Source organism: Anoplopoma fimbria, chromosome 7 (genome assembly GCF_027596085.1).
Source record: "Anoplopoma fimbria isolate UVic2021 breed Golden Eagle Sablefish chromosome 7, Afim_UVic_2022, whole genome shotgun sequence".
Lineage (NCBI taxonomy): Eukaryota > Metazoa > Chordata > Actinopteri > Perciformes > Anoplopomatidae > Anoplopoma > Anoplopoma fimbria.
Window position 1 is genome coordinate 15,151,011 of NC_072455.1, and position 16,871 is coordinate 15,167,881.

The following is a 16,871-nucleotide window of genomic DNA, read 5'->3' on the forward strand; positions in this document are numbered from 1 at the left end:
TGCACACATGGTGATATGGCAGCATAGCATGACGCATTACCCAACCCTGACAAACCATAAACTGAACGCACTTGACAGCAGCAGGCCTTTTTGTTGATTTCTCAATTGCCTTTAGCTGTCACACACACACACACACACACACACACACACATTCATCAGCAATCAGGCAGTTAGTTGAGCTGTTCCGCAGATGCATGAAAGGTCAAAGCAGATGAGAAGAGAATGCGAGGGAAGGAAGGAGAGAGGAGGTGACAGAAAGCACAGAAGCTTTTTGTAGCGCAGGAGAGAACTCTGAACCGCTTCCAGTTTAGAAACCTAAACCAAATGGGTTTTAAAGGAGTTCTAATCAGTCAATATGTTATGTTATTAATAACACTACTCCCATGGTATGTACGGCCTTTAGAAACAGTATTCAAACCATCATGAGACACTGAAACTCTTCATTGAAACCAGTATAAATTGTGTCAGTGTTGTGTGGTGTCAACTTACTCAACATACCTTAAAGGGAGACTCCAGCGAAAATGTCTATTGTCTTCTGGATAATGTCATCAAGGTTATATTCTCCGTATCTATAATAAAAAGCCTGCTTTACAAGACATAAAGGTAAAATTCAAAATCACTGGAGTACCCCTTTAAAGGAATAGTTTAACACTCTTGCCTCCGATTGGTAAATATTAAGATACCTCCAGCAGAAGGTTAGCTTAGCATAGCATAAAGCCTGGAAACAGGGAAACAGCTATCCTGGCTCTGCCCAAAGGTTAAGACATTTCCCAACAAATGTCTGTAAAGCTCATTAATAAACGATAAAAAATAAATGTTTTATCATCTTTTGTTGATTCTGTACACAAGGTACAAAAAGTATGGCATGGTTTTCATGAATACAATCACAAATCACATGGTTGAATGATTGTTTATACGAGCTGAAGTCATTTGAGATAAAGCACAATAAGAGACATTGAAAAAGCAATCAGAAATCAAAATTTCACTCTCAGCTGTTTGCAGTTCACCTTATGACTGGAAATTGGGCAAAGTCTTCTTCACACCGACTGTAAATATGTCAACGGCTTGTTTTGGATATTCCAATGAGGAAGTGTACCCATGTACTGTGTGCTGAGTGTGTTTACCGTGATTATTTTTTCCGATGGGTTCACCAAGAGTTTAATGAGAAAGACAGAAGTTAGTCGTCGCTCGCTCTCTTTCTGTTTTTCTGCCCCCACTCCGTCTGAAAGAACGGCGGAGGGGAGGGGGAGACGGGTTAGGAAAGTTAGTCTCAATATGTAATCAAAATACTTTTGGAGAACTTTCCTGTCCAGAAAGTATTCCAGCAGCAGGTGGGTAAATAAAGAGGAGAGAGAAAAAAAAGGGATAAAGAGGGATGATGGGGATAAAGAGCAGCGGCAGTGACGGGAACAGTCTGTACCTGTTATGCAAGCCAAGCAGACACAGACAGGTCCATCCAGCCTGCATTCATCTTGTCACCATCTTCTTCATCCCTTTTTTTCCGTCTTTAAGACTTTTTCTTCGCACTCTTTTGTCAACTTCAGCTCAGGATAAACACCCACATAATCAGCATTCTTGAACATGTCAGTTAAAATTCTTTAATCTATTCTTTCTTCCCATTTTTCCCCTCTGTCCTGCCCTAGTCTTACGGTATCTCTCTGCAGTTAAAATGCACAGTGTGTCCAGCACAAACCAGCCGCCATTAACTGTCACCGGAGCAACCAAACAACAGAATTAATGCGGAGAGGGTGAAAGGAAGGAAGAGAAACAAGAAAGCCTTTGCTTCGTATTTTGGAGGCTCTACTTTAATGGTGTGATTAAGTGGTTGGAAACGGACTGAAACAACAAAAACAGAGCGTGGCAGGCAGAGGGAAGTGGAGGGTGAGGTCAGTTTTACTGTCCCGTTTGGTACCAGAACAGAAAGTCTTTGAAACACTTAGAACTTAGTCTGATCTCCACAGAAACACTGAGGAGAAGTTGTGATGTAGCAATAAGGAGAGTTCTCTTGCTTTCTGATCAACTATGAAGAACCTTTTTAAGTTTTTAGAGCCATTTTTATTAATAGTTATATTTACAGACAGCACAGCTGTTTCTATCACATACATTCACATACTGACACATTGCAAGGGACTGATTAGTTTCATATTAAGTCCGTACATAGAAACAGAATCTTGTGTGGGAAGTGACCTCTGTAACTCAAAGCCCACATGTGGATCATATGACCTCATGACCTCTTTATGATCCATTTATGTCTTGTTCCAAGATCCACTTTTCATGCTTCTTCCAAAACAGTAGATCCTAAGATGCAACTTCGTTGCACATTAGTGGCCTGGGCTGAATATGTTGTACGTCACCCTGATTTATTGGGATTAAGGATGATAAATCAGTCCAGAAAGACACAAACAGAGAAAGATCAGCTCCTTTTTGTGAAGTCCTTTCCTCAAAGATACTCCAAACCTAAGCAGTGCAAAAACATGTTTCCCAGTTACTTCATCAGCACGACAGACATTTCAAAAAAGTAGAGCCAAGCCGCTCTCTCCGCTTGTTAAAGTGAAGCCTGTAGGCCGGGCTACTTTTGGCAAATCCAAAAGGTTTCTGTGTGTGTGTGTGTGTGTGTGTGTGTGTGTGTGTGTGTGTGTGTGTGTGTGTGTGTGTGTGTGTGTGTGTGTGTGTGTGTGTGTGTGTGTGTGTGTGTGTGTCTGTGTCTGTGTGTGTTCAAGTGAGGTGGCTGGTTCCAACCACACTGTGGCTTGGTACTCCAGTTATGGGTTTGACCATGCAAACACGCTCTCTTTCTCAAACATACACACCCACACACCCACACACACACACACACACACAGTGTGGCCCTACAACAGCTGCACTCCATGTTTGAAAATGCAGCCGTATGTGGTGTTCTCATAGTTCAGAGCGTATCTACTCCAAATTAATTGAGTCTCAAATTAGAATGCCAGTCCACAGATGAAGAAATGGGCTTAGTCCCTACAAAAAACTGCAAGAATAAAGGCATGGAGCAAGTTTTCTGCATTGGCACTTCTCCTCTTTTCACGAAGGTGAAAAACATTTCTTTTCAGTCTGTAAAAAAAGAGGGATGTCAAACATCTCCCAAGTTGTCATAGATGATATCAGGGGATCTAAGCGGGGCCTGGTGGTGCTGGTTGTACCACGAGTTAGCAGATGGAGGTTTCTGCTTGGACACTTTGCTGTATATCTCCATCCCCACGTCTCCTCCACCCCAAATACTGTTGTTGTTGTTGTTCACATTACTGCCAGGACCTCCATGTTTCCCAGGGGGCAGTGGCACCGGCTCCTTTCGGCCAAAAGCGGCCCTGCCCGGTTTGGGGGCGGTGATAGGTTTGGGCCACCTTGGAGCCGGAGGAAGCGGCGTGCCGCGGCTTGGGCCCAGCTGCGGAGGCGAGTGTTTGTGGGAGGGGCTGCTGTAATTTCCTTCCGGTCCTGATTGGTCTTCCTGTCTCCTCTGGCTGTGGGGCTCCAAACGCGCCTCGTCATAAATACTCATCCCTAAACTAGCGGGCAGGCTAGTGCCTCCTTTGGCGCAACCCTCGGGTTCATCGTATATGTGCTCCGGAAGCTGAGCAGAAGGCAAAGAAGCCCCTTCTGCTTGACCTCCTGGGGGTCTCCTGTTACTGTTCACGCCTCTTCCTCCCCCTGTAGCCCCGTTCAGACTCAGCGCACTGGTTTTCTGGCTCAGCTCCAGGCTGATCCGGTCGTACACATGGGAGTATAAGTCCGGTGGTTTTCTGTGAAATTCCCCGTGGATGACACCGGCCGAAGCCTCGTCTCCTACTGGTCGGAGGCGTGGGGTTGGCACTGGAATGGTGGATGGGTTGCTGGTTTGGCTTTGACCTTTGATGCTGTCCACTGGGTCCGAGTAGAGGCAGTCGATGCCGTGCAGAGGCAGGCGGACTGAATCTACTGGCTCAGAATAAAGACTTGCATGTTCATCAGCTGAGGAAAGAGCTTTTGCTGCTGCCTGTCCCCTGGGTGGCTTTGAAAGCCCCACCCCACCCCCCGACATGGCTGGTGGCTCTGGTAAACTCCTTCCCTTGACTCCTCCTGCAGTGCCTTGCCCCCTTCCTCCTCCTCCTCCTCCTCCTCCTCCTCCTCCTCTCCTCCTCCATCTCCACCCTCCCTCTTCCCGAGCACACCATCAGCAGAGCCCGGTTTGCTGCCGCCTGAATCTCCGTCCGCCTCCCGGCTGCTGCAGCTGCTGCTGTCGCTGGCGCTGGGAACGGCGTTGCGTATGTGCTGCAGTGACGCAGGGCAGTCTGGGTCAAAGTTAGTGGGGCAGCTGAGGTGGCGCTCCTCAGCCTGTACCTTCTGCGACTGGATGGCCTGGTCCACCAGCGTGAAGATCTCGTTGCCTTGCTTGGTCTCAAAGGTGAAGTTACCGGGGCCGGAGTCGCAGCGTCGGCCTGCCTCAAACGAAAACATCACCTAGAGGAAGAATGCAGAGAAAGAAGAGGGGAAAATGTTTGAATGTATTTTTCGTGTGGAAGTGGGAGTAAAGTATGTGAGACTAAATAAATATATACAGAGGTGTCTGAAGAAATGCCAAAATGGAACTGAACTAATGGAAGCTAGTCCCAGCACCCTTTTATAGTCAAAACATTTTTCATTTTCTTGGCGCTAGAAGGCAGCTTGCTTCCTTTTTCCACTGAATGTTACTTTTCTCAGAACATTTTATTACTTCACTGCTTTCACTTCACTGCTTTCAAGTTTGTGTATTTCATACGAGGCCTTGACCACATGCACACACACACACACACACACTGCTGCTAAAAGTATCAATTGCACTTCCTGAATACGATTAATCGTTGAACACTGGGCTTAAATCTAACACACCAAACTTCCTCTGCCTGTACCTGTCAGATGCGTCAGAGATCTATTTTTTCATCCCTGAAGACAATATATATATTTTTGTCTCATAAGCACCAGCACCCACCCGGTCTCGCCCATATCGCCGCAGCAGCTTGTAGGGCCACACCAGAACTTTCTTCTTGGTCTTTGGCTCCTTCAAGATTAAGATGTCATTTTCAGCTTTCAGCCAGTAGCTGCCCACCAGCCCGCAGCGCTCTGACGCCTCGGTCCGCTGAACGCTCACCCAGAACTCGTTCACTGCAAGGAGAAGATAGGAGACGTGTTTTTGCTTAGGTTTACTTATGTTCTCCTCATTTGAAATGATCTTCTGTGATAAAATATTTCTCTTAAAGAACAGAAAGACCAGTTTAGTGTCCGTACCCTCCTCTCTGGAGTAGTAGATAAGGTTTTCAGACATCTGCAGGTCCTGGGCTCCTCCATTAGGGTCTGCAGCAGTGCAGCCTCCTCCCTGCTGACACACAAACAGGCAGAGACTCATAGTCAACCAGCTGAGTCAACCAAAGACGCAAAATAAGGATGGTCATAGTATGTTAATCATGATTTTGCTTTTGGGTTTATTGCATAGAAAACTTTCCAGTCCCCTGGAAGTATAGAGTGGGCAAAGAGTGAGAGAAGGGAAAGAGGGAAAAAGAATACAGAGCTGGAGAGACTGCAACAGAGGACGAAGCGGATGAAGTCGTCCTGCTGGAAACTCCCTCCGGCTTCCTCTCTGCAAATATGTGTAACGTTCATGTGTGTGTATGTGTGTGTGAGTGCACACAATAGAAGCTGTGGCCTGTATAGACACTCCAGGGGCATGTGGGAAGTCAGATCTTGGAAGTCACACAACAAAAAGAATTAAGCTGAAATCCCAGTTGAGAGCAAGATTTAGAACAGTATTTCCTCTGCGTTTCCCTCCAAACTGAAGAGACTGTTTTTTACTTAAATTAAGTCTTTTTGGTCATATTCAGGCTCAAAATAAACACATAAGCTCATACCTTAAAAACTCAAAGGAACAAGTAGAGAAAAAGTGTAAGGATACCTGAAACGCGATGTCACACATGGTATCCATCCAGTCTTTGGCGGTGTTCTTCTCTGCAGCAAACACGTGCGTCTTGTCGTTGGTCTCCACACAGAAAGCTGACATGTTTTCTTTGGGACAGCTCTCCGTCAGAGCCGGCAGGATGGAAATGCACTCAGACAGGCGGATTATCTTCTTGTCGAGCTTCCTGGTTTTCTCATTGGTCCCACTACCGGAGCCTCCGCCGGCCACGCCCGCTCCGCCCGAGGGTGAGTCGAAGAACTCGAGGCGGGCAATGCCGTTTTGACTGGCCGGGTAGAGGACGAACCAGTTCTTCTTCCATTTCTGATGGAAAAGTTAAAGAGGAAAAAATGAAAGCCGAATTAATCAATATTTATATGATGTCAACGGAACAAATGACTATGTGTGATGTGAAAGATGTATCATCTGACCTAGTAGTTTCCCTTTGATTCATCCCTCCAACATATACATTATCAAAATGTGTATGTAAGGTATTACATTTCTTTGAGTGAGTTTCTATTTTGTTAAATAGTTCTAATTCAATTTTTTGTTGAGATATTTTCTTTGTTTTCAAGTAGATCATCTGAAATGTTTTTCCATTTACGTGTTGTTTGAACTTTTCTAGATCTTTTGTTACTCATTATGTATTATTTACATTTGTATAACAACAATAAGCAACACGTTTTGTTCATGTCAGATCAGTAAACCAGCATTAAATACCAGAAGGCTATTTCTGAAGGTTTGAGAGGGATGACACACATCTGTCCTGTTCACATCTTCCGGGGCGGAAGGAACAATTTACATGTGGTTTGTTCAGACAGCATGGGAAAAAGCAAAATGCAGAGATTGACACAAAAACTGATGAAAAGTGGAGAATGGTACTGTTTGAAGTCCACAGAAGATGTGAGTCAAAATAATACTTCTACTCTACTGACTGAGGCGTAATGTAGGAGGTATGTGGTGATAAATCTAAGGCAATCTGACTCAGAATGGTTGCACACAAAATTGTTTCTTTTACAATCAATAAGCAGCAGCTGATCATAGCTACAGACTGAATCACTACAGCTTTGGTAGAGTGAGTAAAAGGTTCAGTGTGACAACTAGAACTGGGACCCGAACGAGGACAAGATGTACATCCAAAAAACAGGTATGACCACAAAATAACAAAAATTACAAGGAAATGTGCTGTGGCCCCTCACAGGTTAAAAATATGACCCCGGTCCAAAAGTAGGTGACAGGTGCATCATCTGTCTCTGGGGACAGCAGTGAGGAAGCGACCACTAACAATGATCTCTTCCTCCGCAGGAACAAAAAAAGAGAGGTGAACAAACAATATGACTCAAAAAACTAACAATGAGAAGCACAGCGAGCGAGTGTACTACGGATGTTCAGTGCTAACAATGGACATGATGACACACTGCATGTGAGATTATGTGCAAACACTACACAAACAAGTATACATGTAACTATGAGATACCAGAAGTCATTACTTGTTTGGGAAGTCCCTGTCGTCCCCTGTACCCTCTGGACGTGTGTTTTTAGCTACTCCACATCACACTATGCCTCATCTCAGTTACATTTCTCCACAATGTGTTTTCCCCCTACATTCACTCGGTTGGGCAGAAGCTGTCTGACAGTTAGAGAGCTGAGCTTGTGACAGGAAGGTCAGCGGCTTGAAAATCCTTCAAACAGCGGGGAAATCCTTGCTAACGGAGAAGAATGAGACACACTGTAGTACCGCCACCTCATTTAAAGGGCAGATGAGGTGGTTTGGCACCGGAAAAATTAAGAAAGAGATAGGTATTCAGCAGGAGTAGTGCAAAAAATTACATTTTTTAACAAAAAGATCAATGAAAAAAGGGCAAAAGTAAAACCAGGTATTTCTATAACCCTATTAAAAACGTTATCCTCACAACAAGCAACTCCTTTCTACCCTCCTTACTCCTTAGTCCTCTCAGCCTCACCTAAATGGAACCTACCACCTGCCCAGGTAAGTATAGGGTGAGCTAAACCGAGGAAACATCCAAATCACACAGAATAATGAACACAACATTAATACAAGATCTCTTAGTTACTGCGGCGTCTCAGTCTATTTATTGGCACCTATCCATACCAATCAGTACACCAATTTAAGTAGTTTCCTGCAGAACGGCCTCCCCCATGGTCCTACATGTTAACGGTGCCCAGCCCCTCCCTGCTAAGAGGACATAATGACGCACACCTGTTTCAACTTCCCTTGATTGAGCTGCACCCACAACCCCTTCAACAAACAAACTAAACAAGCTTGTATCATCTATAGAGCTTCCTTGATAATGTATGAAACAAACTAAAAACGTTTAATGTTGGGGAACAAGTTATGGTGGAAAGGTAAAAGAGAGATTTCTTCACTGCTAGAGATAATATTTAACAATAAAATAATATTCCAGTTCATCTGAGAATGACCTTGACGCAGCTCATAGTGTGGCATCAACTACAGCACAATGTGTGACTTTGGATATGAATGTAGATAGTTAAAGGGTTATGATAGCACTTTCAACAGCAAACAACATTTGGGGAAATTCTTGCACAAGTTTGTCTATTTAATGTGCAGAAGAACAATAGCCAGACATTTTGAGTTGTCATTGGAGGATAACGCACAGATGTTACTCATAACATTAACGAGGGCTCCGTCCTATTCAAGGGCCCCAGTAAGATATGACAATGTGACAGTGAGCCAGAATGCACTAGAACCCTACTGTAGGGTTTATTTAAATGTATCATATGTTATAAACTCATCATATGGTTTGTTTTGTAAATACTTAATCTGCACAGTAACTAGTGACCATATCTGAAGGGGTAAAAGTAGAATATTTATCTCTAATGTAGTGAAGTACGAAGAAGCATGCAATGGAAACACTCAGGTAAAGTTAAAGTACCTCCAAATTAGCACTTCTTTACTTTTCACCATTGGCTAACCGGATGAATTCTAACAACATGTCAGCTTGTTCACTGTCATTCACAGCATGTAGATCAAAGGCATGCGAGTCAGTCTTAAGGTGGAATTGTAGTATTTGCACAATTTAAAACCAATCAAATGTTTCATCCTCATTGCAATTTAACAACAAGCACAAACCAGATATGACTTTGCTGCAAAAATGCTGTCATGAATTGTGAACATTATAATCTTTGCAAGAACAGAACTTAGAAGAAACAGAAGTGCATGCATAAATGAAAGCCAACTTCATCAATTTCTCTCAGTCACATGCACACCAGGTTTCATAAGTCAACACATGCACATGTAGATGCACACTCCGACCCGATAAACTAACTGCCAGAAAGGACAGGAAATGTGTGGGATTGTCATTACCCAGGATACTCTTCACTTCCTTCTTCTGCTTCCAGGTGTGTCTCAGTGTATGTGTGTATAGTACACATGTGTATGTGCATCTGTTTGTTTTTGTTGTTCTCCTTCCCTTGGCACATTGTGGACCATCTGTTGCTGTGCACAAGTACATGCACGCACACACAGACACTCTGACAAACGTGTGATTGTTCAGTGAAGAGGGTGCAAAACATTAACCCCTGTTGCAATACGGTACTTAGACGTGTGGTTGTATGTGTGTGTGTGTGTGTGTGTGTGTGTCTGCATGTGCTCCATATAAGGCAACAGACCGTTATCAGCCACTACACACTAAGTGGAAATTATGCAAAAAGGATCATGACAAAGCGAGGGAGCGATACTTCCTCACTGATGTCCTGCCTGTTCACAAGAACAAAGTGAACTGCAGCAGTCTGTGTTTCTCTCTTTCTCTGTCCAAACAATAAATGGCCTTTACTGTCATGATGTGTAATGTGTTAGCTGTCGCGCTGAAAAACTAACGCTTATCTGAAAAAGCTCAACAAATGATCAACACTGCTTTACTGAAACATTTGGTTTTCCTTTTAAACAAATTATTTGTCATATCAGCTGCATCGAGCTGTTGTCAGTTAGAAAACATGGACATTTTATTTATGAAGAATGAATGCGGCCAATGATGTCCATCTTTCATCATTCTCAACATGCATGTGCAATGTAACCATTGCTGTGTTTTTAGGCCTTGCACAGTGTTCCAGTGTCATGTTCAAAATTGTAAGTACGATAACACATTCATAGATTGTCTGTCTGTATCAATGACACATTTTTTCAGAAGAGGCCTTGAGGTGTGGTTCTTTTCTGACATTCAACACTGAAGGTGATGTTTCTGCGTTATTTTTAATCTTGTGAGATCATTTTGCATAAACATCTACAACAAATTCTGTCATATCTCCCAAGCTATCATTGCATTTATATGTTTATGGATTTAAATTTACATTTTGCACGCATTTGCCATTGTATCATTGTGAGATACAGGAGATGTTTTCTGTGCGAATCATTGGAATTCACCCTTCAAAACCCTTAGAATATGTTTGTTTTTGCATGCAAACCAAAGTACGGTCTCATGGGAGGATACATTTTTCCACAGCTTTTACCGCTCAAACACAGGATCCTCTCTAACTGTCAGGATGCTATTTAACTAAACCACTGGACCATGTTCCCACTGGCCACAGACAGACCTCAGTGACACACGCAGGAGCAGTGTGTGTGGTTATCCGAGAGAGCGAAAGTATGTTTGTGTATCGGAGCTTATCTGTTCTCCGTAATGTGTTTTAAAGGGAGGGAGAAGGAAAACAAAGGAAAGCTGTGTGACTGTGTTGTGTGTAATGTGTATCCAACAGAAGGAGAAGATGAGTGAGAAGGAGCATGTGTGTGTGTGTGTGTGTGTGTGTGTGTGTGTGTGTGTGTGTGTGTGTGTGTGTGTGTGTGTGTGTGTGTGTGTGTGTGTGTGTGTGTGTGTGTGTGTGTGTATGTGTGTGTGTGTGTGTGTGTGTGTGTGTGTTAGAGCGAGAGGCAGACCACTGCTTTGACCACAGATCTGCTGCCCTAACCTCAGTCCTCTGCTGTGTCCACACAATAAAACTCTCACACATGTCAGGACTCCAGCGGTAGTGTCCAGTGGAGATGAGTGGAGCGAAGTAAACGGCACACTGACAAGCTTTTTGGTTGTAATTTCAGACAGGGCGACCTGAAATTGATTAACTAAAACTGAGACACATCGAGCAGAAATTTAAAATAAGCTACTTTGTTTAAAACAGTGAATTACAGTTATGACTCTTAAATGTAATGACACTTGTTATTAACCCCTCCAAATAAAATGAAATAATATCAGCTCTGTGTTACTGCAACATGGGGACTCCGGTAAAAATGAGCCACATTTTCATTTAATCAAAGTTCTATAGTGAGCATGCCGTATATCCTCGCCTGCCCCACAAATGGCTATTTCCGGAGCAGACAAATATTTCAAAGGAGATAATGATGTCCATAAGTAGGCCACACTGGGTGACACAAGTGACAACAACAACAACAGAATGATATATAGTCTGTGCGACCAACAGTCCAAAACCCAAACTTAATTAGTTTATTAGTTTAGAAGATTATTAACGGAACATTTTCTGTTGATCGACTAATCATTTCGTCTGACAGCAAGTAAAGGCTAGAGAGAAGGCCGGTCCATGTCGTTCCCAGCAATGATTGATGTTAAACATAATCCAGGAACCACCGCAAAGTAGTGAAACTAATTAACTGAACTAAAGCGAGCTTTAAAAAGAGCTTGTTTAGGCATTAAAAAGCACACCCACTGTCCTATATCTTACATATCTTCACAGTACAACTTAATTAGAACATGTATCCACTGTCAACTGCAGAGGAAAAAAATGACGTTTATATTTTTTTAAGTTTAAGTGTTAGTTCATTATTATTATTTAACTGCAGTTTCACACGAAGTAAACACAAGTGTTAGCGTTTACAGCATGGCTGACCAGAGCAAGCACTCACCAAACAAAGTGATACAGCGAAATGTAAACCATGACGGAAAATGATTTCATGTAACAAGGAAGTCAATGCGACATGATGCAGCTTGTCCAACAGCGTGGTATAAGACTGCAGTGTCTCTGAAGTCCCCAGTAACACTCATAATACCTAACGTTTTTTGTCTGAAAAGATGTTAATTTGGTCTAATATTCACTTTAATTAACTTTTTTGGGTGGATTTTGTGCCTTTTTGTGCTCCAATAATATGCAAAAACCTTGAATGTGGATTCTATGATAAGCTACCAACTCTGCACTGTGATCAAAAAGATAAGTTTGTGACACTATAAAATGGTCTAATATCCGTTTATCATACAGCATGCTCACGATAGGATGGATTGTTCTCCGTGCACACCAATAGTCTTATTGTGAAACTGCCTCAGTTACAGTTTCCATTTAACAGTAAACTTACATTACCAACAACACAGAAATGATGCTCATACATTCAGGCCACAGCATGAACTGAAATCCCTCATCATAAATCCCTCATTTGTATGATCAGGAGAAGATGATCGTTATTGTGAAGACAGTAAAATGCACTTACGTTACTTCATACTGATTTGAATGAGGGAAATAAATTAAATGAAATGTAGGAATACTACAATTGACTGAAATTAACTTTTCTCCGATTCACACAAACTATTACGATCACTGTTCGGGAGAATTATCATTGTTTCTGCACATGCTTAATCATTCCTTTCCACTTAGCTTGACTAGACCATGCCGTTCTTCCTGAAAACACACGCACAGCAGAGTATGCATGGTGATTACACACTTATTGGTCAAGTCAGTTCCTCATGCTACAAATAATCTGTTGTTTCTTTTCTGAGAAATATGATTTAGCATCTGAGATGCTACCTGTGAGGAAAAAAATGAAGAGAATATCAGACAAATCCCATTAATCCATTAGGTTGGTATTACTTTAGACGTGATGTGTGTAATACTACTTTATCCTGACACACCCCATCTGTTCAAGTGTCTGCTAGCTCACGGCTGAAGCTGTCTTCATCATTTACTATCTACCCGCATCTGGTAGCTGGCAAACTAACATCAAAACATCAAATCAAAAGCTTTTTGTAGCCTCAGGGTGCAGAAAGACTGCAAACTGCAGATCCAAGCATCTTGGATCTTGCTCAGTGTGTGGTAGACAAGTGGATGAACGTACAGACAGCTACTTTACCAGTTAATCACAGCGCTCTACTGTACATGCTTTAGCACCAAGATGAAAACAAATGACCGCTCTACAAGAGAAAAAACTGTAATTACAACAGCAAAAAGTTAAGGACTCAATCAATCAACTTCATCAAGCGCTGGGCCTATGTACTGTAACCACATCAGCTGTATATACAAGGGTGAACTGTGGATGTGAACAACCACTTCCCACAAATATTTGGCATTCTTTAAACCTCTGCATTGTTCAGATTTAAATTTAATTGGCTGATGCCTTGGATGTTATGCATACCTTTGTAATGCCGTGTGTGTCAAACTTCAGAGGAACTAGCATGTTTACTTTTGTTTGAAAGGGGTCTGGGACATCCCTGTTTGAACACTTCACATGTTTTTAAATTCCTGTAGGTTTTCATTAAAGGGGCATTTCACAAATATTTTTTTAATTGTTGTTGATAAAAAAATTGGTCCATCAGCTAATCTAAAGTTTCCCAAACTGGGGGACGAGCCGAAGCAGGTGGAACGCGCATGATTGTGGGCACATGGAGCTGAACCAAAACGGAATTCATCTTAAATCCTTTTGGGAATATTAAACAAAAATGGAGGCTCTAATGCTGGAAAGATGATAGACTGTAGTTAAAAGGTTTATTCAGAAAGCAACATGGACAGATTTTTGACAGAATACACAATGATCCCACACATTCGTCAATCCAAAATATGATGAAGCCTATCTTTTTCTCTAGTTTGCTGTCAGTATAGTTATGTGTAACAACTCTGGTGGTCTGGGCAAAGTTGAACTAGTCTCCCCAATACTGATAACTGATTGTATATAAACTGACTTCACTTATGACAAAACAGCAGTCCGAAACAGAATCATGTTTTTCACGTTGCCACTACAAGTCACAATTTCCGACCACCACGTGAGAACCAGCCTTTAAGAGTGTGTATGTCCACTGACAGCTCTCAGGGTTGCATAATTCACCCAGCAACCCTGAAACCAGTTTCAACACTTTCAGATCAGCCGACGTTCCATTTCCTGTACTATTCTTTTTCACTCTGGTGCATTTTTTTATCTACTTTGGTTCTTTTCTGCTCAACTCAACAAAGATAACATGTTCTTTTTTTCAAAATGAGGAGTTTCTGTTTGTTCATAATCGATTGTATTTTCTACTGTTTACAAAAGGCATTGAAAGTTGTGCTTTGGAAGTAAGAATAACTATTGTGGACTCGCGATTGCAGGGCAGGAAACGCGGCCAGAAAGTTTTGTTGATCCATGTCATATGACCAGAGAGAGAGACAGAGAGACAAAGACCCTCTTACAAATCTAAAAGAGTAAATGAGTTCTTATCCAGCGGTGCACTGAGACCAGAGGCAAGGTTGCATGGAGGCCAACGACTGGAATAAACACACAGACACACCCACAGGTGATTTCACTGACATTTAAGTCTGAATACTGCTGTGTGATCTCCTACACTAAATCAAGTGCACAGAGGCAACACTAGCGTTGCTTGTTGACGATGTTTGCAGTGGTGTGAACAGCTGTCCATGCAGCTAGATGAAGTGGAAATATGTCTGCTACCTTTGTGAAGAAGGTCTGCTTCGCCACTGCCTCAACTTTCCATCTCTATGAATCTATGTTGTTGTGGGTGTTCCCCCCTTTGTGGTGTGCTTATAGTGGAAAGTCAAAATGTTTCATCATGATTTGTTTTACATCATGCAGCTCTAATAGCTACTTTAATGACTGATATGTCACCAGCTCATACACCCAACAACTCTCAAGCCTGTCCCTTCTACCTCTCTGTCCTCATTTACCTAAAAAAGTCCTCTTTGGTTTCATGCATTTTTACATTTACTGAACGTTACCACATTAACACATTCACACGCATCCTCGCTCACGCAGCAATGCACAGCAGGTTTTACTCCAAAACCACCACATCAAAACAAGACCAGATCAGTTCAACAATGCTAGAACTTCCTCTCTCTGCATCTTCAGTATGTTTGTCTTTGAAGACGCTGGGCACAATGGCTGGTCTGTAATTGCAACAATATGTGCTCTATTTATTGGTCATGATCTAAAATGCAGCTCCCTTATGGTGGACAACCAGGAATGGCTCGAAGTTAACAACATTGTGTGGATTAAAAACATATTTTTAAGACTTATTGGGACACAAATTTAAGAAAATACCAACATACAGCCTACTTTTGCTGCGATGATGGTTAACAGTGCCTCTGTGTTGACTTAAAAATGTATTTGATATTACTATATCATTTTTTTTAAATGTTGCTAGAGAGAATAATTTGATTATTTTGCCACCAATAATATCAGTTTTTAATTTCTATAAGGACTAATAGACTGGTTATGATAGGCAGTTGTCACCATGGTGGCTGTATCACACTTTCTGTGGTATTTCCATAATATTCATACGGGTCCTTTATGTCTTAATGCACTCTATACCTATATTCCTGGTATATTATGTTCTTATTTCATTTCTATCACTGCGTATAAGTGTGATGTTATATAGCATCCTCAAAGCATCAATATAACGGGGTTACTTGCTCCAGTTATTTTTCATCATTTCTGTCAACCATTATAACAAAGTTTTTCTTGGACTTACCTTTCCAAACTTTTGGTGCTGCACATAAAGTTGTCCCTCCTTAATGTGGGTGTCCATGCCCTCAAACACTCCAGGGCCACCCTGCCAACAGAGAGACGAAGTTTGACTTGAACTTGACTGACTTTTTAAGGGGTTTATTTTTCCTATATCCTCTGGCAACTTCCCCCTTCTCTCACTTCCGCCCCCCAGCCGCTAAGACGCGTGTGTAGTAGCGCTCGGGCACAGCTGGAGGTGTCATGTTGGAAATAGAAAAGGCCGAAACGGTCACCGGCTGGTCCCGAGAAAGTTAACGGGAGTCCGGGTGTTATCGGCGGGTCGCCTCTCTGTCGCCTCTCTCCTCCTGCGTGTGTTGAACAGAGGAAAGCCACCCTTAATAGAGAACGAAGTGCTTCCGGTTACAGCTTTCAAAATAAAAGTCTAATTAACATCAGCTTTAAGTGCATGGCAGCAATGTTCCCACGTGCATATGTAAACCTTTAAATACGATTTTAATTGAGGAGCCCCAATATAAGACAGGGGCCTCAACGCATCCACTAATTGCCATTATGCAATTAGTGGATGCAATTGACAGAAATAATTATATTTCTTGAAGGAGACTGCTTTGTATATGATTATTAAGACAGTGGGATGTATCAGAGTTGTTTGTTAAACCTGAATCATATTTATGAATATGTTCCCATTGTTTATGGACTTTGCAGTTTGATAGTGTGTTTTTATTTTTAAATCCAAATGCTTTAACATCCGCTACAGTAGTGAAATTGTGGTACTTGAGACATCTGCCTCCCTACAGGGGGAGTGAGTATGGACAGTATATAAGAGGAGTGAGCAGCGCATGGTCTTCTCCTCCCTCCTCCTCTCTCTTGTGTAACCTCTCTGTTGGTTGAAGCTCTGACAGGCTCACTTTCTAATGCACATACAGACTATATTGCATAAGATAAATTATACTTTAAACTGCATTTAACAACAGATGATGGTTTTTTTTGGCGCCCAGGGGGAGGAAAAGAAAAAGAGAAGAGGAGGAAAAACGGGGAAAGACAGAGGTACAGTAACTTTAATTTGTTTATCTTTAATGTAGGCCTTAATGTGTGGTTTTATTATTTGGTAAATATAAATTGTCCGCCGGCGCCAACAGGCCCCGACAACGGGCGCGTTGCCAAGGGGGGGGAATGCAGGACATCACAGCAGTACTATACAACTCATAGAAAACTATACTAAAAATAAAGTAAGACCGAGATTCTCACTAT

General features: G+C 42.2%; 1 protein-coding gene across 1 annotated transcript; it reads right to left on the bottom strand.

The window, feature by feature from the left end:
* Window positions 1-1,885: 1,885 nt before the first annotated feature.
* dok1b (docking protein 1b) lies at window positions 1,886-15,966 on the bottom strand. The gene is made up of 6 exons (XM_054601441.1): window positions 15,628-15,966; window positions 5,924-6,247; window positions 5,263-5,353; window positions 4,967-5,139; window positions 4,149-4,458; window positions 1,886-4,086 (listed from the first exon to the last, which is right to left on the bottom strand). The coding sequence occupies exons 1-6, from the start codon at window positions 15,682-15,684 to the stop codon at window positions 3,095-3,097; spliced, it is 1,947 nt and encodes a 648-aa protein (XP_054457416.1). The 5' UTR covers window positions 15,685-15,966; the 3' UTR covers window positions 1,886-3,094.
* Window positions 15,967-16,871: the final 905 nt, after the last annotated feature.